The sequence below is a fragment of the Octopus bimaculoides genome, chromosome 30 (assembly GCF_046866305.1).
Source record: "Octopus bimaculoides isolate indiv1 chromosome 30, ASM4686630v1, whole genome shotgun sequence".
NCBI lineage: Eukaryota > Metazoa > Mollusca > Cephalopoda > Octopoda > Octopodidae > Octopus > Octopus bimaculoides.
This window is the reverse complement of record NC_142957.1, coordinates 4,354,368-4,370,764: the sequence shown is the minus strand read 5'-3', so window position 1 is coordinate 4,370,764 and position 16,397 is coordinate 4,354,368. Positions and strand designations below refer to the sequence as shown.

At 38.0% G+C, this 16,397-nt stretch overlaps 1 protein-coding gene and 1 non-coding gene across 2 annotated transcripts; both read left to right on the top strand.

Annotated features, from left to right (window-relative positions):
* Positions 1-1,284: 1,284 nt before the first annotated feature.
* On the top strand, positions 1,285-11,072 carry LOC149130152 (acyl-coenzyme A amino acid N-acyltransferase 1-like). The gene is made up of 2 exons (XM_089345910.1): positions 1,285-1,422; positions 9,093-11,072. Exon 2 carries the CDS (start codon positions 9,121-9,123, stop codon positions 10,474-10,476), a length of 1,356 nt encoding a protein of 451 aa, XP_089202036.1. The 5' UTR covers positions 1,285-1,422; positions 9,093-9,120; the 3' UTR covers positions 10,477-11,072.
* An 805-nt stretch (positions 11,073-11,877) lies between these two features.
* Positions 11,878-11,981, top strand: LOC149130151 (U6 spliceosomal RNA). The gene has a single exon (XR_016239255.1). It is a non-coding gene; the product is annotated as a U6 spliceosomal RNA (small nuclear RNA).
* Positions 11,982-16,397: the final 4,416 nt, after the last annotated feature.

Below are 16,397 nucleotides of genomic sequence, written 5' to 3'. Positions count from 1 at the left end.
GACCTTCTATGTACACCAAACCTCCGCGGCACATCTCTCTCTTCGATTCTGTTAGGTGACTCAGCTTCACCACGGTAAATAAACAGACAAGAAATTCTCAGCCAGCCACGAACATCTGTATAACAAGAATCACGGCCCGGCATCGATGCCACGACATCACAACTAGTGATCAGCACTGCCACACTCAGCCTCTCCTCACTTTCACATACAGATTCATATTATTATGTACCCAAGAACTGGTATAATTGTTCACGTGTTATATATTGACTCTCTTTCCATCTGCTGTAAACACTCACACACTTTTCTTTGCATGACGGCCTGTCTTTGATTATGTTCTTATATGTCGCATTCACACTCTCACACAGACATACACCTTTAACGCTACAATAAATATCTCTGTTATTCATCTTATACGGTTGTGGTCTTTCATTACTGGTCATCAATGTTATCGTCGCATAGCATAACATACTAGTATATCATCATTTGATATATTATTGTGTTCGACCGTGTGACGCGTTTAAATAAAAGGAGTCCTCTGTTTTTCCATTCGTCACCATTTCTCCTTTTATGAGTTCGCACGGTCGTTCCCTTACATATATATATATACAATAATATTAGGGATAAAAATCCAAATTTACAGGTAAAAACTCAATTAAATTCAATTTATTAAAAATTAAAATTAAATTAAGTTTCACAGTATAAAATATATAGCTTTAGGGAAAAGAACCAAAGTTCATGAACTAATCCATGAAAATCCACATTCACATATAGAAAAATTAATAAGTAAATATCATAAGATAAAGATATTTATTATCTTTATCTTATGATATTTACTGTGTATTATATTATACTTATTTATCGTGCTTTTACTTATTAATTTTTCTATATGTGACTGGATTTTCATGGATTAGTTCATGAACTTTGGTTCTTTTCTCTAAAACTATATATTTTATACTGTGAAAGTTAATTTAATTTTAATTTTTAATAAATTGAATTTAATTGGGTTTTCAACCTGTAAATTTGGATGTTTATCCCTAATATTATTATTATTATTATTATATATATATATACATATATGTGTATATATACATATATGTGTATATATACATATATCATTTCCTCCTTTCTCCTTTCTGTCTATCTCTTCTCCTCTATCATTACTATCACTCGTTGTTCTTTTCCTATCACCTATCCTTCTTTTTCACTATATCTATTCCCCGCTTTCTATCTTTAGTCCTCTCCTTCTCTTCCTCATCCCATCACCCTTCCTTGTTTCAGTTTATCTATAGGTACATGTCTCCCCTTCCTCCTACTCTCACACCTAACTCACAAACAATGTTTATATCCCAGAAACGAAATTTGGAAGGTTCATTCAGTGTCTTAACTACATGAACTGTTAAATGAGAATTTATTAAATCAGAGGTGAGATATAATTAATTTACATACATTACTTTGTTTTTATTCACAATAGTAAAACGTTTAACTCAATTACAACTGTGACCTAACTTCTACAGAGCGGGTTGAAGTTTTGATGGCAAACCTACACAATTGGGACTCGATTCTGTTTCTGCACAAATAGATATTTTTAAATGAAATTTTCTATAAATATTCTTCAGATGGTGTAGATTCGGATCATATGGGAATTTGTGAGAAAGTCTTTTTCTGTGGGTGGGAAGAGGAGGGCATTCCTACAGATGTGAACCCCACTTCTACTTTCTTGCCTCATAACTTACAGAAGGTTGTTTAAAGAAGGCCAGCAATTGCCCATGCATATCAGTTTACCCTTTTCATGCCACCAACGTTGTTCAAGGGAATACAGCTTTGGCACAAGTGATGTCGCAACTCATTTCTACAGCTGAGCGAACTGGAGCAACGTGAAATAAAGTGTCTTGCTCAAGATCACAACACACAACCCACTCTGGGAATCAAACTCACAATGTCATCACTGCGAGCCCGACGCTTTAACCAGTGAGCCATGTGCCTTCACAATGTAGATATAAAACATCGCGTGTCTACATAAGTTAATGTACACATCATAATAGATGCTTATCACAATGTCAACATACATTAATCTACACATATCCCATGTAAATATAGATTAGATGTGCCTCTTCTTCTAAACGTCCATGCCTCTTTGCAGATCTTTCGTTAGTCCTTGTTTCATACATTGGGATAAATATAAAGCTTTCCTTTCATAAGTCCCAAGTTAAAATATACCTCACGCTGTAGATGTAGATTAATATATACACATCACATGTATACATAGTTTCATTTATAAATCATATACGCACAGGTTAATCGATACCTGTCACAATGTAAACACGGCTTTCTAAAAAAATGTTTTATTTCTTCAATTTTTTATCCAGCCGAACCACTTATGTTTATGTATATTTTTTTTGTATGTATTATGTGTTTATGTGTGTATGTAGTATGTAAAGTAATGCCTCGGCGTAGGAGTTAATTTATTCCCGGATGCCACTCGTAAAGTAGAGCGATAATTTTCCATAGCAGCAATGTTATAAATCGTAATTCCTTCCCAGAAAAAATATTTTACCTATAAAACTTATAATACTTGTAAATAAATGGCAGTGAACCGAATCCAATGACTGGCACCCATGCCAACCTCTCCTTCTTTGGACACTAAACTCTGCTTGTTAAGACCTGTTGGGGCAAGTGAAATCGAAATCGTAATTGAACTGTAAGGGAACGACCGTGCGAACTCAAAAAGGAGAAATGGTGACGAATGGAAAAACAGAGAACTCCTTTTATTTAAACGCGTCGCACGGTCGAACACACAATTATATATCAATGGATGATATACATGGTATGTTATACGACGATAACATAGATGACCAGTAATGAAAGACCACAACCGGTTTAGATGAATAACAGAGATATTTATTGTAGCGTTAAAGATGTATGTCTGTGTGTGAGTGTGAATGCAACATATAATAACATAATCAAAGACAGGCCGTCGTACAAAGAAAAGTATGTATGTGAGTGATACATGTATGTGTATGTGAGATATTACAGCATATAGAAAGAGTCAGTAACACGTGTGCAGTTATACCAGTTCTTTAGTACACTATAGGAAAAGTTCTGTATGTGAAAGTGAGGAGGCTGAGTGTGGCAGGGCTGATCACTAGCTGTGATGTCGTGGCATCGATAATGGGCCGTGATTCTTGTTATACAGATGTTCGTCGTTTGGCAGAGCTTATCACTAGTTGTGTTTTGGCTTCGATGCCAGGGCCTTGAGGACAGACGTTTATCGCAGGCTGAAATCTCGTCTGTTTATTATCGTGGTGAAGCTAACTCACCTAACAGAATCGAAGAGAGAGATGTGTGCCGCGGTGGTTTAGTTTGGTGTACATAGTAAGTCGTGTTGATGCTGGTGGTGTAGAGGCTGCTTGGTAGTAATCGTGTTGTCATGACGATGATGCTGGATAGTAGTCGTAGACTCTTGTTGCTGATGTGGTGACGGCGGTGGTCATCGTTGGATGGACGAAGCTGTTGAAGTGGTCGCTGGCTGATTGTTGCTGCTGCTGTCGTGTGGTACACGGAACAGTTCTCAAAGAGAAACTGGACCGAGACAAATTTGTTGGGTATGAGTTGATCTATTTAAGGTGAATTATCGGCTCCCGAATGCTTCAGTTTAATACTCTATCACGTGACTTTATTAGGGGCCGTGATTGGTCAGTTTGCGTTCTGGTGGGAACGGTTCGAAGAAGTTGCCGCTTCGAATATTAATCAGTCACGTGATGACAAGGAATGGGTTCTCTGCTACGCCCGCGTTTATTTATATTTAAATGAGAAGAATGGCGATAGTAGTTTTGTATCTAATGGTGGTAGGTAGTTTCACTACAGAACCATACTTGATGACTGGCACCTGCGCCAGTGGAGCACTAACAGCACTGTTCGAGCGTGATCATTGCCAAAGCAGCTGTCTGGCTTCCGTGCTAGTGGCTCGTAAATAGCACCATTTGAGCGTAATCGTTACCAGCGTTGCCTTCTAACACTTGTGCTGGTGACACATTAGAAAATCACTCGAGCGAGGTCACTGCCAGTGCCGTTGGACTGGCTCCCGTGCAGGTGGCATGTAAAATCACCCACTACACTCTCGGAGTGGTTAGCGTTAGGAAGGGCATCCAGCTGTAGAAACTCTGCCAGATCAAATTGGAGCCTGGTGCAGCCTTCTGGCTTGCCAGTCCTCAGTAAAATCGTCCAACCCATGCTAGCATGGAAAGCGGACGTTAAACAATGATGATGATGAAAACAACAGTAGAATGTAAAGAATATTTTATGTAAAGTAAGAAGAATGTCAAGATCATTTATAATAACAAATATTATTTATAATTGTTTTCTGCATCACTTTCACTCGCACTATACTCATACACACTGTCACTTGTAGATGCGATCGCCCATTCACAAGCACTCATAGACGGACTTGTAGAATACCTTTTTAAAAAAAGAGTTTAGAGTTGCAGCATGGAAGGTGTTTATAAGCCATTTAAGAAACACACAAAAACCATTAGATTCACTTCAACATTTAAATTTAATTTGCCAAATATTTTCGTCGCTTTGAGACCGCGACCTGTTCACTGACAAAATTCTGTGCTGCATCTGAGAAAGTAACAGTTAGTTCATGATATATATATGTACGTATGTATGTGTGTATGTATGTTTGCATATATGTATGTATGTGTGTGTACATGTGAGTGTATATGCATCTGTGTACATGCTTATGCATGTGTGCATGCCTATACACATGTATGTATATATGTATATATGTATGTATGTGAGTATGCACGTATGTACTTAGGGATGTACGTGAGTAATAGGGTAAGTGTGTAGACGTGTCTGTGTGTATGTTTACGTACTGAAAATGTGTGTCAGTTCAAGGTGTATACATGACTGTTACTTTGTTGAAGGTTGTATACCCACACACACACATATACATATGCATATACATATATATAGACACACATACATATATGTGTGTGTGCGTTTGTCCCTGTCACCACAGTCTAACGGTGAATGGATACAACATCTTTGATACATATATGCACATATAACTTTGTGCTTAGAAGAGGCTTTTCTTCGCTCTCTATAAACTTCTCAGTAACATGCAGAAGCGCTTCTTGTGGTAGTTGAAACTTTTGCACTCAGTTTTAAAAATTTCCATCTTGTGCTTGAAAAATAAAACTCGTAAACTTGAGGTCTTGTAAAGCTGGTCCTCGTAAAGTTAGGCATTACTGCATATTTGTGTAAGTACTGTATATGTAGTACTGGAGGTCCGTGAACATGTTAGGCTGACAAACCTTTCAATATCCTGGGGTCAGTGGGAAACCTCATGTAAAATAAAAGAGGTCCTCGGTAGTGAAAAGGTTGGGAACCACTGCCTTATACGTATATGGGTTCACAGTTTCGTCACAAGGCCAGCAATGTCGAGGGGATGAAAGGCACAGTCGACCGCGGAGGAATTTGAACTCATCACATTTGTATTCACATATAACATGATATATATCTAAGATCCGATTGTTGATGGTATTGTTGTTTGAAAGACAGTTGACTGTGTTTTGTGAGAGATGTTGCTGTTATTTCTAGCACATCTAAGGACCATATACATGCTGTCCTGTTTGATTGTGGTGCTATTAATAACGATTCTTTTTGTTATAGGCACAAAACCTGAGATGTTATGGGAGAGGGCTAGTCGATTGCATCACACCCAGTGCTCAACTGGTACTTGTTTAATTGACCCCCAAGAGGGGTCTCTCTTTTGTCTCATACTTGTTTTAGTCATTAGACTGCGACCATGCTGGGGCACTACCTTAGAAATCTTTAATCGAATGAAATCGATCCTGGTACTTTGTTTTTCTTCTTTAATATCGGTATCTATTCTGTAGGTTTCCTTCAATAAGCAGCCAAGTTACGGTACCGTAAACAAACTGACACCAGTTGTCAAGCAGTAGTGGGGAACACGCACGAACACACACACACACGTATATATACACACACATGTTTTTTCTACTCTCGGCACAAGGCCTGAAATTTTGGGGGAGGCGGGGCAGTCGATTAGACCGACATTAGTACGTAACTGGTACTTAATTTATCGACCCCGAAATGACGAAAGGCAAAGTCAATCTCGTTGGAATTTGAACTCAGAACGTAAAGACAGACGAAATGCCGCTAAGCATTTCGCCCTGTGTGCTAACGTTTCTGGCAGCTCGCTGCCTTTATACTCACGTATATTGTATTGTGTCTGGTGGTGGGGGGATCATACTGCCTTAATATCTAACACACTCTCCGCTTCAATTTCTACTCATTTATTATTTATATGAAGAAACTATATTAAAAAACAATATAAATAATAAATGATTGGAAACTGAACTGGTGAGTGTGTTAGGTATTAAGGCAGTGTGGCTCTACTCAGGCACAAGAAAATTTGTTTCAATTCACGAATTCACATAAAGAATCTTGCAAACGAGATACAAAATCGAATCATATATACATCGCCATGATTGATCGCTGACCAAAACATTCAATTTTTTTTCTCCCTGTTTTTCTCCTTGTTTTCTCCGTATTCTTTCTGTTGAAGAGCGTAGCTCGAAACGTTAAAGACTTTCTGTATTCCCGAGTGTTAAACTAATACATCCTTTTGTTGTTTACACCCCCTGTCCTCGTCTGTTGTTGTTTTTTTCGTAAATTCTCCCGTATATATATATATATATATATATATATATATATATATATATATACTGGAGAATTTCTTTTAAATTTGTTTACAGGAAATGTTGTGAATGTGCAAATAACCTTCTATTCCACTATGCTGGCCACTTTCTAATGATGCAAACCAATTTTGGGGGGGTTGCATCAAGCTGTGCCAATCTAATCTAAGATAAATATAATAATAATTATAATTTTAATAAATTTAATAATACAATAATCCTTGGATGGATTATTATTATTAAATATTCCTCCCAGCCAAGGTTGTTTATTATTATTATTATTATTATTATTATTATTATTATTATTATTATTATTATTATTATTATTATTATTATTATTATTATTATTATTATTATTATTATTATCATTATCATTACTATCGTTATTACTATTATAAGGCGCTGAGCTAGCAGAATCGTTAGCATGCCGGCCGAAATGCTTGGAGGTATTTCGTCTGTCTTCGTGTTCTGAGTTCAAATTCCGCCGAAGTCAACATTGCCATTCATTCTTTTGGGGTTGATTAATTAAGTACCAGTTACGTACTTGGGTCGATATAATCGACTTAATCCCCTCCCCCGAACTGCCCTTGTGGCAAAATTTTGAAATCATCGTCATCATTACTATTATTATTATTATTATTATTATTATTATTATTTATATATTAGCAGTAGGCATCCGTGGGTCTCCAGAGGCCATGGCTCTACACCCGAAGAAATCTTAGCTGCTGATGGCAGTGCAGTCTTTTGTGACTGAACCCTGGACCATGTGATCGTGACACTCAACCAAAATACTTGAAATTTTTAAGGGACACTTTGAAAAAAGGACTGGATGGTTATGGCGAATTTATTTCGATCATAAACTTTCTGGACCAGGAAAGACCTGTGGCTAAGGTGATAATGTAGGAGAGCTCATGTGTACCCGCAGTTTGCTAGAAATCACAGCCAAATCACACTTAAATTACATCCTACAATCTTTGAAAATAAAGGACACATTGGATATTGTAGTACTAGATACACATTGCGAGACAGAAAGGTCAAATAATCTTGGCTTAGGTATCTTTGATCATAGGCCTGCTTTTTTCAAGAGTGGCCGTGGGAGAGCTCTGTGTGTACCCTCACTTTGCTAGAAATAGCAGTCAACTCTCCTTTTAATTACACTACTGTCTTGTTAAAGGATTTGACACATTGGATAATGTAATCTTAGATAGTGCCTGAGAGAAGGATGGAATGGACATAGTTGGGGTGTCTTTGGTTATAAGCTTGATGGCTGAGGGGGTGACCTGGGGCAAAAGTGATTTGTAAAATGCTACTAGCCAATGTAGGAGAGTTATGTGGAGCTTCAAGTTGCAAGAAATAGCAGCCAAATCTCCCTTAAATTACACCCTACTCCCATGAAAAAGAGTGACACATTTGATAATCTAGTCCTAGATACACAATGCCAAGAGGATACAATGGCTGTGGTTGGATCATCACTGATCATATGCTCTATGGTCACAGTTGGAATGTCTCTGGTGATAAGCCTGCTTTATCAAGACCTCTCTTTATGGCAGAATTAGCCCCCAGCGCATGGCTAGTACTTGTTTTCAGCTGAGCTGACTAGTGAAACTTAAAGGGCAGTCCCTTGCTGAAGGATATGATGCAACACCTGGACTGAGAACTGAAGCCGTGACCTACTGATAGGATTCGTGACCAGATTTTGCCTCCGATGTCACTTTGTCCACGTCTTTTTGTCCGATATATTTCTATGCATACATGTGTGTGACTTTGTGTGTGGGCATGAGACAGAGAGAGAGAGAGAGTGTGTGTGTGTGTGTGTGTGTGTGTGTGTGAGAGAGAGTGTAAGTATGTAGATATACATTGTTCTACCTTGGGATAGAACTTCCAGTAACAACACAAACTTTCTCACTCATAGCACCTGCATGTTCTGAAAATGTAAATTTCCCATATGATGGGCACTTCATATTCAAGGCTCTGATGAAGCTATAAGATGTTATCCTGGCACTCAACTAATAGTCCACAACATCATATTGGAAGAACAGCTGTAAGCTAATGATTTTCATTATATAACATCTAGCTTTTTCCAGTGTTGTCTCTTTGATTTCTACATATTTATATATATAGAGTTCAAACTTACAGGAACCAAACGAGGAAGAAAGGGGAACAACATGCAATCGTATTAGTTTGACGCTGAGGATGAATGGGAAAATCTTTGATGTTTCGATAAATATTACATTTGATCCTGTTTCTATTTAATTCCTATGTTAATAAGTAATTAAAGTCACTGTTTTAATAACAAAACCTGCTTGTCTCAATCTTGAATTTTTATCTAAAACAACCCATTTTATTTATTAATTTTTTTTTCTGCAGTCCTGCAAGTATACACTGACCGAGAAAGATGATCCTCCGTCCATCCTACCAACTACTCTCTGCTCTACGTCACACACCCAGCTACCCAACAGTCTTACCCAGAGTGCTAGTTTCAACACACTGCCCAGTTTCGGTAACAGTGAATCCAGAAAATGGTTTGGTTGATGAGCAATTGTCTGTGAGTGTTTCTGGTTTGAAACCTGAAGAAAATGTCACAGTCAGTGCCACAATGGAACAGAGCTCAAAGAAAAGAGAATCCGTTTTCAGGTCTTTCGGACATTTCAAAACTTCAGTTGACGGATGTGTTAATCTGGTCACTGATCCATGTTTAGCGGGAACTTACACTGGAATTGATCCCATGGGATTATTTTGGAGTATGACTCAAGTAGTTGGAAAACATGGTAGAATTAATACTGATGATGCCACCAAATCTTTGGATTGCACTGTGATGGTTCACCCTGGTCATATCTCACAGCATTCTGAGTTTACTTCTGATATAAAACCATTAGCAACCAAATTGGTTCAACGATCGTTTATGAGATCTGGTGTCCGCAAAATCACAGTTAACCATGGAAGACTTCGGGGTAGTTTATTCATACCAAGTGATGAAACATCCAACAGACAACAACGACGATATCCTGCTGTGATAGATCTGTTTGGTAACACTGGTTCTTTGATAGAATCCAGAGGTGCTCTGTTAGCGTCCCATGGATTTATTACTTTAAGTTTGGCCTATTTTGCTTATAAAGACTTACCTCCAATTGCTACAGAAGTTGATTTTGAATATTTCAAAGAAGCTATTGAGTGGCTTATTAACCACGAGAAAGTCTCTAGTGATAATGGTATAGGTGTGTTAGGGGCATGTCTGGGAGGAATAATAGCTGTATACATGGCCAAAGAGTGTCCGCAAGTAAGCGCTGTTATAAGTATTAATGGCCTCCCAAACTTCTTAACCTTAGGCATCCGCCATAATGGTAAACGGGTGCCATATCACTCTTCAAAGTTGTATGGCCATACGGTATTGAAGGATGACGGATCTATAATTATATCTTGGAAAACAGATGAGTCTAAATTGTTTTACTTAGACGAGAGTTCTCGTAGTAAAGTACTGTTTTTAGTTGGTGGTGACGACAAATTATTTGACACTCGTGACTATTACTTCTGGTTCAACAACTTAACACCAGCGAAAAAAAGGGATGTTGAATTAATTATATACGAAGGTGCTGGTCACATCTTGGAACCTCCATACACGCCATTGTTTAACAGTATTTATCATCTGAAACTCGGGCAGCCTTTTGTTTATGGTGGTTACCCTCAACAACATGCTGAGGCACAAAAAAAGTCCTGGTTAAAAATCAGGGAATTTTTTACCGAAAATCTATAAAAATTTCAACAGTGATTCGATATTGATTCTTTATATCAGTGTGCAATGTATCAAATATTTACTGATTGCACCTGTCAGCTTGTTGCAGGGAATGAGGTAATCATTTGATCACCATAAATGAATTATTTGTGCAGGTTGACCAGCAAGAAATTGCAGAAGCATCCTTCTCAGACCAGAAAGACTTCCAATATATTAGAGACAAGAATACTAATGATGGTTGTTTGCATTATAAAAGTAGGGGTGGCCATATATGAGTCGGGTTAACCCATTAGCCTTTAAATTGGTGATATCTGACCAAAATATTCTACATGTTTTACATTCAAACTGGCCACTTCTAGCTTCTCACACCTGCCCTACAATATCATTCTAAAAATAAACAATCACATTATTGAAATCTAAAAGCCATGAGATAATGCATCATTAACTCAAAAGAATGTGAATTAATAAGGATCACATTCAACAATAATCTGAATGCTAAAGAGTTAATATCTATAGTTGTGATGATGATGGTGTGATAAATATGCTAATTATGTTTATGAGGATGATAATATTTGTAATGTTGAGACATTGAAATAAAAAGATGTTTATGTTATTAACCTTTTGTTACCAAATTTTTATTGAAATGTACTGCCTTTCTTTTTTCATGTCTTTTGAAAAATGATGAAGAATTTCATAAAATAACTTTGTCGCTATTAAACTGATGCTTGGAAGTTTGTATTGTAGAATTTTATGTGGTTCCTGACAGGTTGGCATCAAAATGGTTAGATGGAAGCTATGGAACAGTCGGTATGGGTTTACGTGGTACCAGTACCAGGTCTCATCAGCCTGTGATGAGATCTCTGTCCTGACTATAATAAAATGATGCATGATTAATTAGAAATGTAATGCTTATTTATTCATATTATTTTTAATTAATGTGGTAATGCATAATCAATTCCAAACAATGTTCTGCTCTTTCAGGATGTAGTGGCGCGAAATTATAGCCGCCATTGAGGAAGTACTATTCTGCACTTGCGCAAGGGACTTGCCTTTCCGGAAGCCCCTCGAGTGCGCATGCGTAGTAAAACTAGTACTTAAAGAGTTTGTTTCACTCTCTAAGCCTCTTGAGCGCGACACCTTCGACGTGACAACATCTCGCTCCTCAACGAAGCACTCTTCACCACGATGCTATTGATATGACGGCTATTTGCTCTTCTGGCATGCATCAAGGAAGCTCTTAACCTTCCAATACCAATTACAACTTAATCAGCGGCTGCTAAACTGAATGACACGGGATTTGTAAAACCAAGCATCATCAAAAAATAAAGCTTATTTTTATTATGTTGTTAAATTGTTCTACTGTTTCTTCATATATAATTATGTTGAAAGGTGATAGAGAGAGACTAATGTCTCTATGGCAACTATCAACCTTTTACAAGTACATATACGTGAAAGCATGCCAAAAAGATTAGCATGGCCTCTGCTCAAGGTTGACAAATCAAGTTCATTAAGTGTTCCATATTTTCTGTAGGCGCAGTCATGGCTGTCTTGTAAGAAATTTGTTTCCCAACCACATTCCTCCGGGTTCAATCCCACGATGTGGCAACTTGGGCAAGTGTCATCAACTATAGCCCCAGGCTGACCAAATTCTTCTGAGTGGATTTGGTAGATGGAAACTAAAAGGCCATCGTACATACATTTCATTTACTTTTTTCTTCTCCAACTCCTGCTTCTTCTTCTTAGCCTTCTTTCTTCCTTCCTCTTGTTGTTGTTGTTGTTTTTCTCCTCCTCCTCCTCTCTATCACATCCACAATTGAGTCATTTAGCGACTGTTTTAACACCCAGACTTCATGGGACGCAATTAATTCCTTGCGGGCTATTCGTTCCATGACTTGGTTGATGTGTGAGGTCAGAGAGATAGGCTTATAATTTTTAGCATCTGCCGTGTCTCTTCACTTATGGATGGGGCATATTATCCATTTCTTCAGTTTTTCTGGCAGCTTATCAATGTAAGAAAGCCCTGAAAATAAAGCTGAAGTGGTTTTGAAAGGGCTCGTTTGCTTTGCACGATTTGAGGAGGGAATCCATTAGCAGCTGAGTTTGTGTCAGCCTCATCTATGGCCAGTGTCACATCATCTTCAATGTTAATGCAATCAATTTTCACCTCTTTGGTTACAGGTGAAGTGGCAAAGAATTCTGCTGGTTTGTTCACTTACCTGTGTCCCAGAGGTGTAGTGAATACACCCTGGGATTGTTTGTTCAGTATTTCACTGATCCTCATCGGGTTGCCTGATCCTCATTGGGTTGCCTGATCTTCATCGGGTTGCCTGATCGTCATCGGGTTGCCTGATCCTCATTGGGTTGCCTGATCGTCATCGGGTTGCCTGATCGTCATCAGGTTGCCTGATATTCACTGGGTTGCCTGATCCTCATCGGGTTGCCTGATTCTCATTGGGTTGCCTGATCCTCATCGGGTTGCCTGATCCTCATCGGGTTGCTTGATCCTCATAGAGTTGCCTGATCCTCATCGGGTTGCCTGATCGTAATCGGGTTGCCTGATCCTCATTGGGTTCTCTGAATCTCATTGGGTTGCCTGATCCTCATTGGGTTCTCTGAATCTCATTGGGTTGCCTGATCCTCATGGGGTTGCCTGATCGTATCGGGTTGCCTGATTGTCATCGGCTTGCCTGATCTGCATCGGGTTGCCTGATCCTCATCGGGTTGCCTGATCCTCATTGGGTTGCCTATGAGAGAGACATGTTTTTGGAAGAGGAGTCCTGTCTTTTGGTGTACTGATGCTGTTTCTTTGGCCAAGTTAAAGAAAACTTTAGGGTTCGGCTAGATATTTTCTATGTCCGTGGGCATATGGAGTAGTGGTTAACAGTGCGGATTACTAACCCCAAGATTCCGAGTTCGATTCCAAGTAGTGACCTGAATAAGAACAACAACAACAACAACAACAACAATAATAATAATAATTACTCTTTTACTTGTTTCAGTCATTTGACTGCGGCCATGCTGGAGCACCGCCTTTAGTCGAGCAAATCGACCCCAGGACTTATTCTTTGTAAGCCTAGTACTTACTTTATTGGTCTCTTTTCCCGAACGGCCAAGTTACGGGGACGTAAACACACCAGCATCGGTTGTCAAGCGATGTTGGGGGGACAAACACAGACACACAAACATATACATATATATATATACATATATATACGACGAGCTTCTTTCAGTTTCCGTCTACCAAATCCACTCACAAGGCTTTGGTCGGCCCGAGGCTATAGTAGAAGACACTTGCCCAAGGTGCCACACAGTGGGACTGAACCCAGAACCATGTGGTTGGTAAGCAAGCTACTTACCACACAGCCACTCCCGCGCCTGCAATGTGTTAAAATAATAATAACACCACCAAAAAAATACCTTAGGAATGAGAACCCAGATTCGAAATTTCCCCAAGACACTTGATTAAGGTTAGAGGATATATCAGCCAAAACGTGTTAACAACAAACAAAACGAGGGCAAATATCCGTCAAATGTAAATAATGTACATAATTCCTCATCTCTTAAATATAGAACCATTTTGTTTTAGAATTAAAAAATGTTGATTTTATAGTTTTAACTTTACAAGTCCCCAAAAACGTCTGATTTCATTATTTTGGCCTGATTTAGGTTTTTAAGAGCCAGAAAAGCGTAAAAGAAAACTCACATAAAACACAATGTTAGTATTAAACTAAAAAAGTTTATTGATAAAATGGCTATAAAAAAAAATAAAAATAGGAAAATGAAAAACACCATTTATACATAATTTAATTTTTCTTCTTCTCTTTCTGCATTTTGTTCATGAGATGCATCTTGCTTCTCATGAAAATTTACATGTCAATGTTTTCATCAGACAGGGATGATCTTTTTGCCCTCAAGATGTCCTTGCCCATAGAAAACAAATGTTTCACTGCAGTACTGGAGGGGATGGCTGTGTTGAACTTGATGAACAAGTCCACCAACACTTGCTCACATAAATGTTATGTGTGAATACAAAACAGATGAGTTCAAATTGCGTCGAAGTCAATGTTTGCCTTTCATCCATTCGGGGTCGATAAAATAAGTACCAGTTCAACTCTGGTACGATATAACCGACATACCCCTCCCTCGACCTTACTGGCCTTGTGTGGAAATTTTGAATTCAATATATGTGTCAGGCATTCTTTCGATACCCGTATATGAAAACTGGAAGTCTTTGGCAATTTCCGTAAAAATATTGTATTTCTTCCATTTTTTAAATCGCTTCTGTTTATGTAGTTTTTGTGTTTATATGCATGTGTTTATGTTGGTGTATCAGTATAATGCCAGTGTTAGAATGGTGGCAGCTGATGAAGGAAATGTTCTCTGTGTGGCCTGTGTGTTTTCTGTACTCTGTTTATCATTTTGCCTATGTTTTGTTTGCAACGTCCTGTACCCAGATATGCATCTATATATACAGGTAGATGTAGGTATGTACATACATGTACGTATATAAGCATATACTCATTTCTTATTTGTATCAGTATAGAATGCCGTCTCGTGTGAAGTTTTCGAAACTCCTCACCTGAAATTTTTTTCCTTTTTCTTTTTTTCACCACATATTCCGATATGATCCGAATCTACACCATCTGAAGAATATTTGTAGAGAATTTCATTTTAAAATATCCATTTGTGCGGAAGTAAAGTCCAGTCCCGATTCTGTCAAAACAAATCCTGTTATATAGAAGTTAACTCAAACTACTGTGAATAAAAACAAAGCTATGTTTATCAAATAAATGATGTGAAAGTAGTATTAATTATATCTCACCTCTGGTTTAATTAATGTATAAATTGGACTTCGTACACCGAATGAAAGTTCCAAAGTTCGTTTCCATAGGTCATCGGAGATATAAATATTGTTTAGAGATAGTGGGAATAAGACATGAGAGTAGGAGAAAAAGGAGAGAAGTAGATATATATATAAAGGGAAACTAGGAAGATGAGAAAAAGAAGGCGAGAGCTAAAGATACAAACGAGGGGAAAAGGGGAGACGATAGATAGAGATAAAGTGAAAAAAAAGGAAGAATGGATAATGGGACAAGAACGGGGAGTGATAGTAATGTAAAAGAGGAGAAGAGATAGATAGAAAGGAGAGAGGAGGAATTTGTATATCAATGCATAGAAAGTTTAATTCTTTTGTCTTTGTATAGAGCATGTGTCACCAAACTACGGCCCGCGGGCCGGTTCCGGCCCACCGACGTATGCTGAAAAGAATAAACATGCTTTAATACTGCTTCTTACACTTCTTAGATTACGCATGTTGTATGTGTAGCAAACTCATAAGAGGCGGAGAGAGAACGTAAGTTCGTTTGCCCGAACATGAGAAATTATTGATTTCTCATTGGTTAAAAATTACTGCCCATATACGAATTATGAACTTCGTTGAAGAAATCTTTCACGGGGTTACGGTTCTATGATTCGTGTATGAGTAGTTATAAAAACCCTGATTTTCGGCAAAAATCTCCAGTGATCGTTGGAAGTCCGCGACACTCACTCTTTTGGGATCTTTTTTAAAACGGGGGCCACATTTTTCATTAATGTTTTACGTAGTGTTTTTGGTACCGAAAGACTTTCAAACTTCGTATACTTATCTATTTTGTGTTATAGAACAGAAAAATATTTTTGTATTCGAATTTATTTCATGTAAAAAATTGTCTTATTTCGATAATTTCAACCAATCACTGACGTCCATTCAGCCGATATACATTAAGTGCCGACTACATAAACAAACGATTCTTCGTTTTATTTGCTTTTTTCATTTTAAATTTGCTTTAACCCTAACCCTAACCCTAACTCTAACCCTAACCCTAACCCTAGGGTTAGGGTTAGAGTTAGGGTTAGGGTTAGGGTTAATTGTTTCAGAATCGTTTGTTTATGTAGTTGGCGCT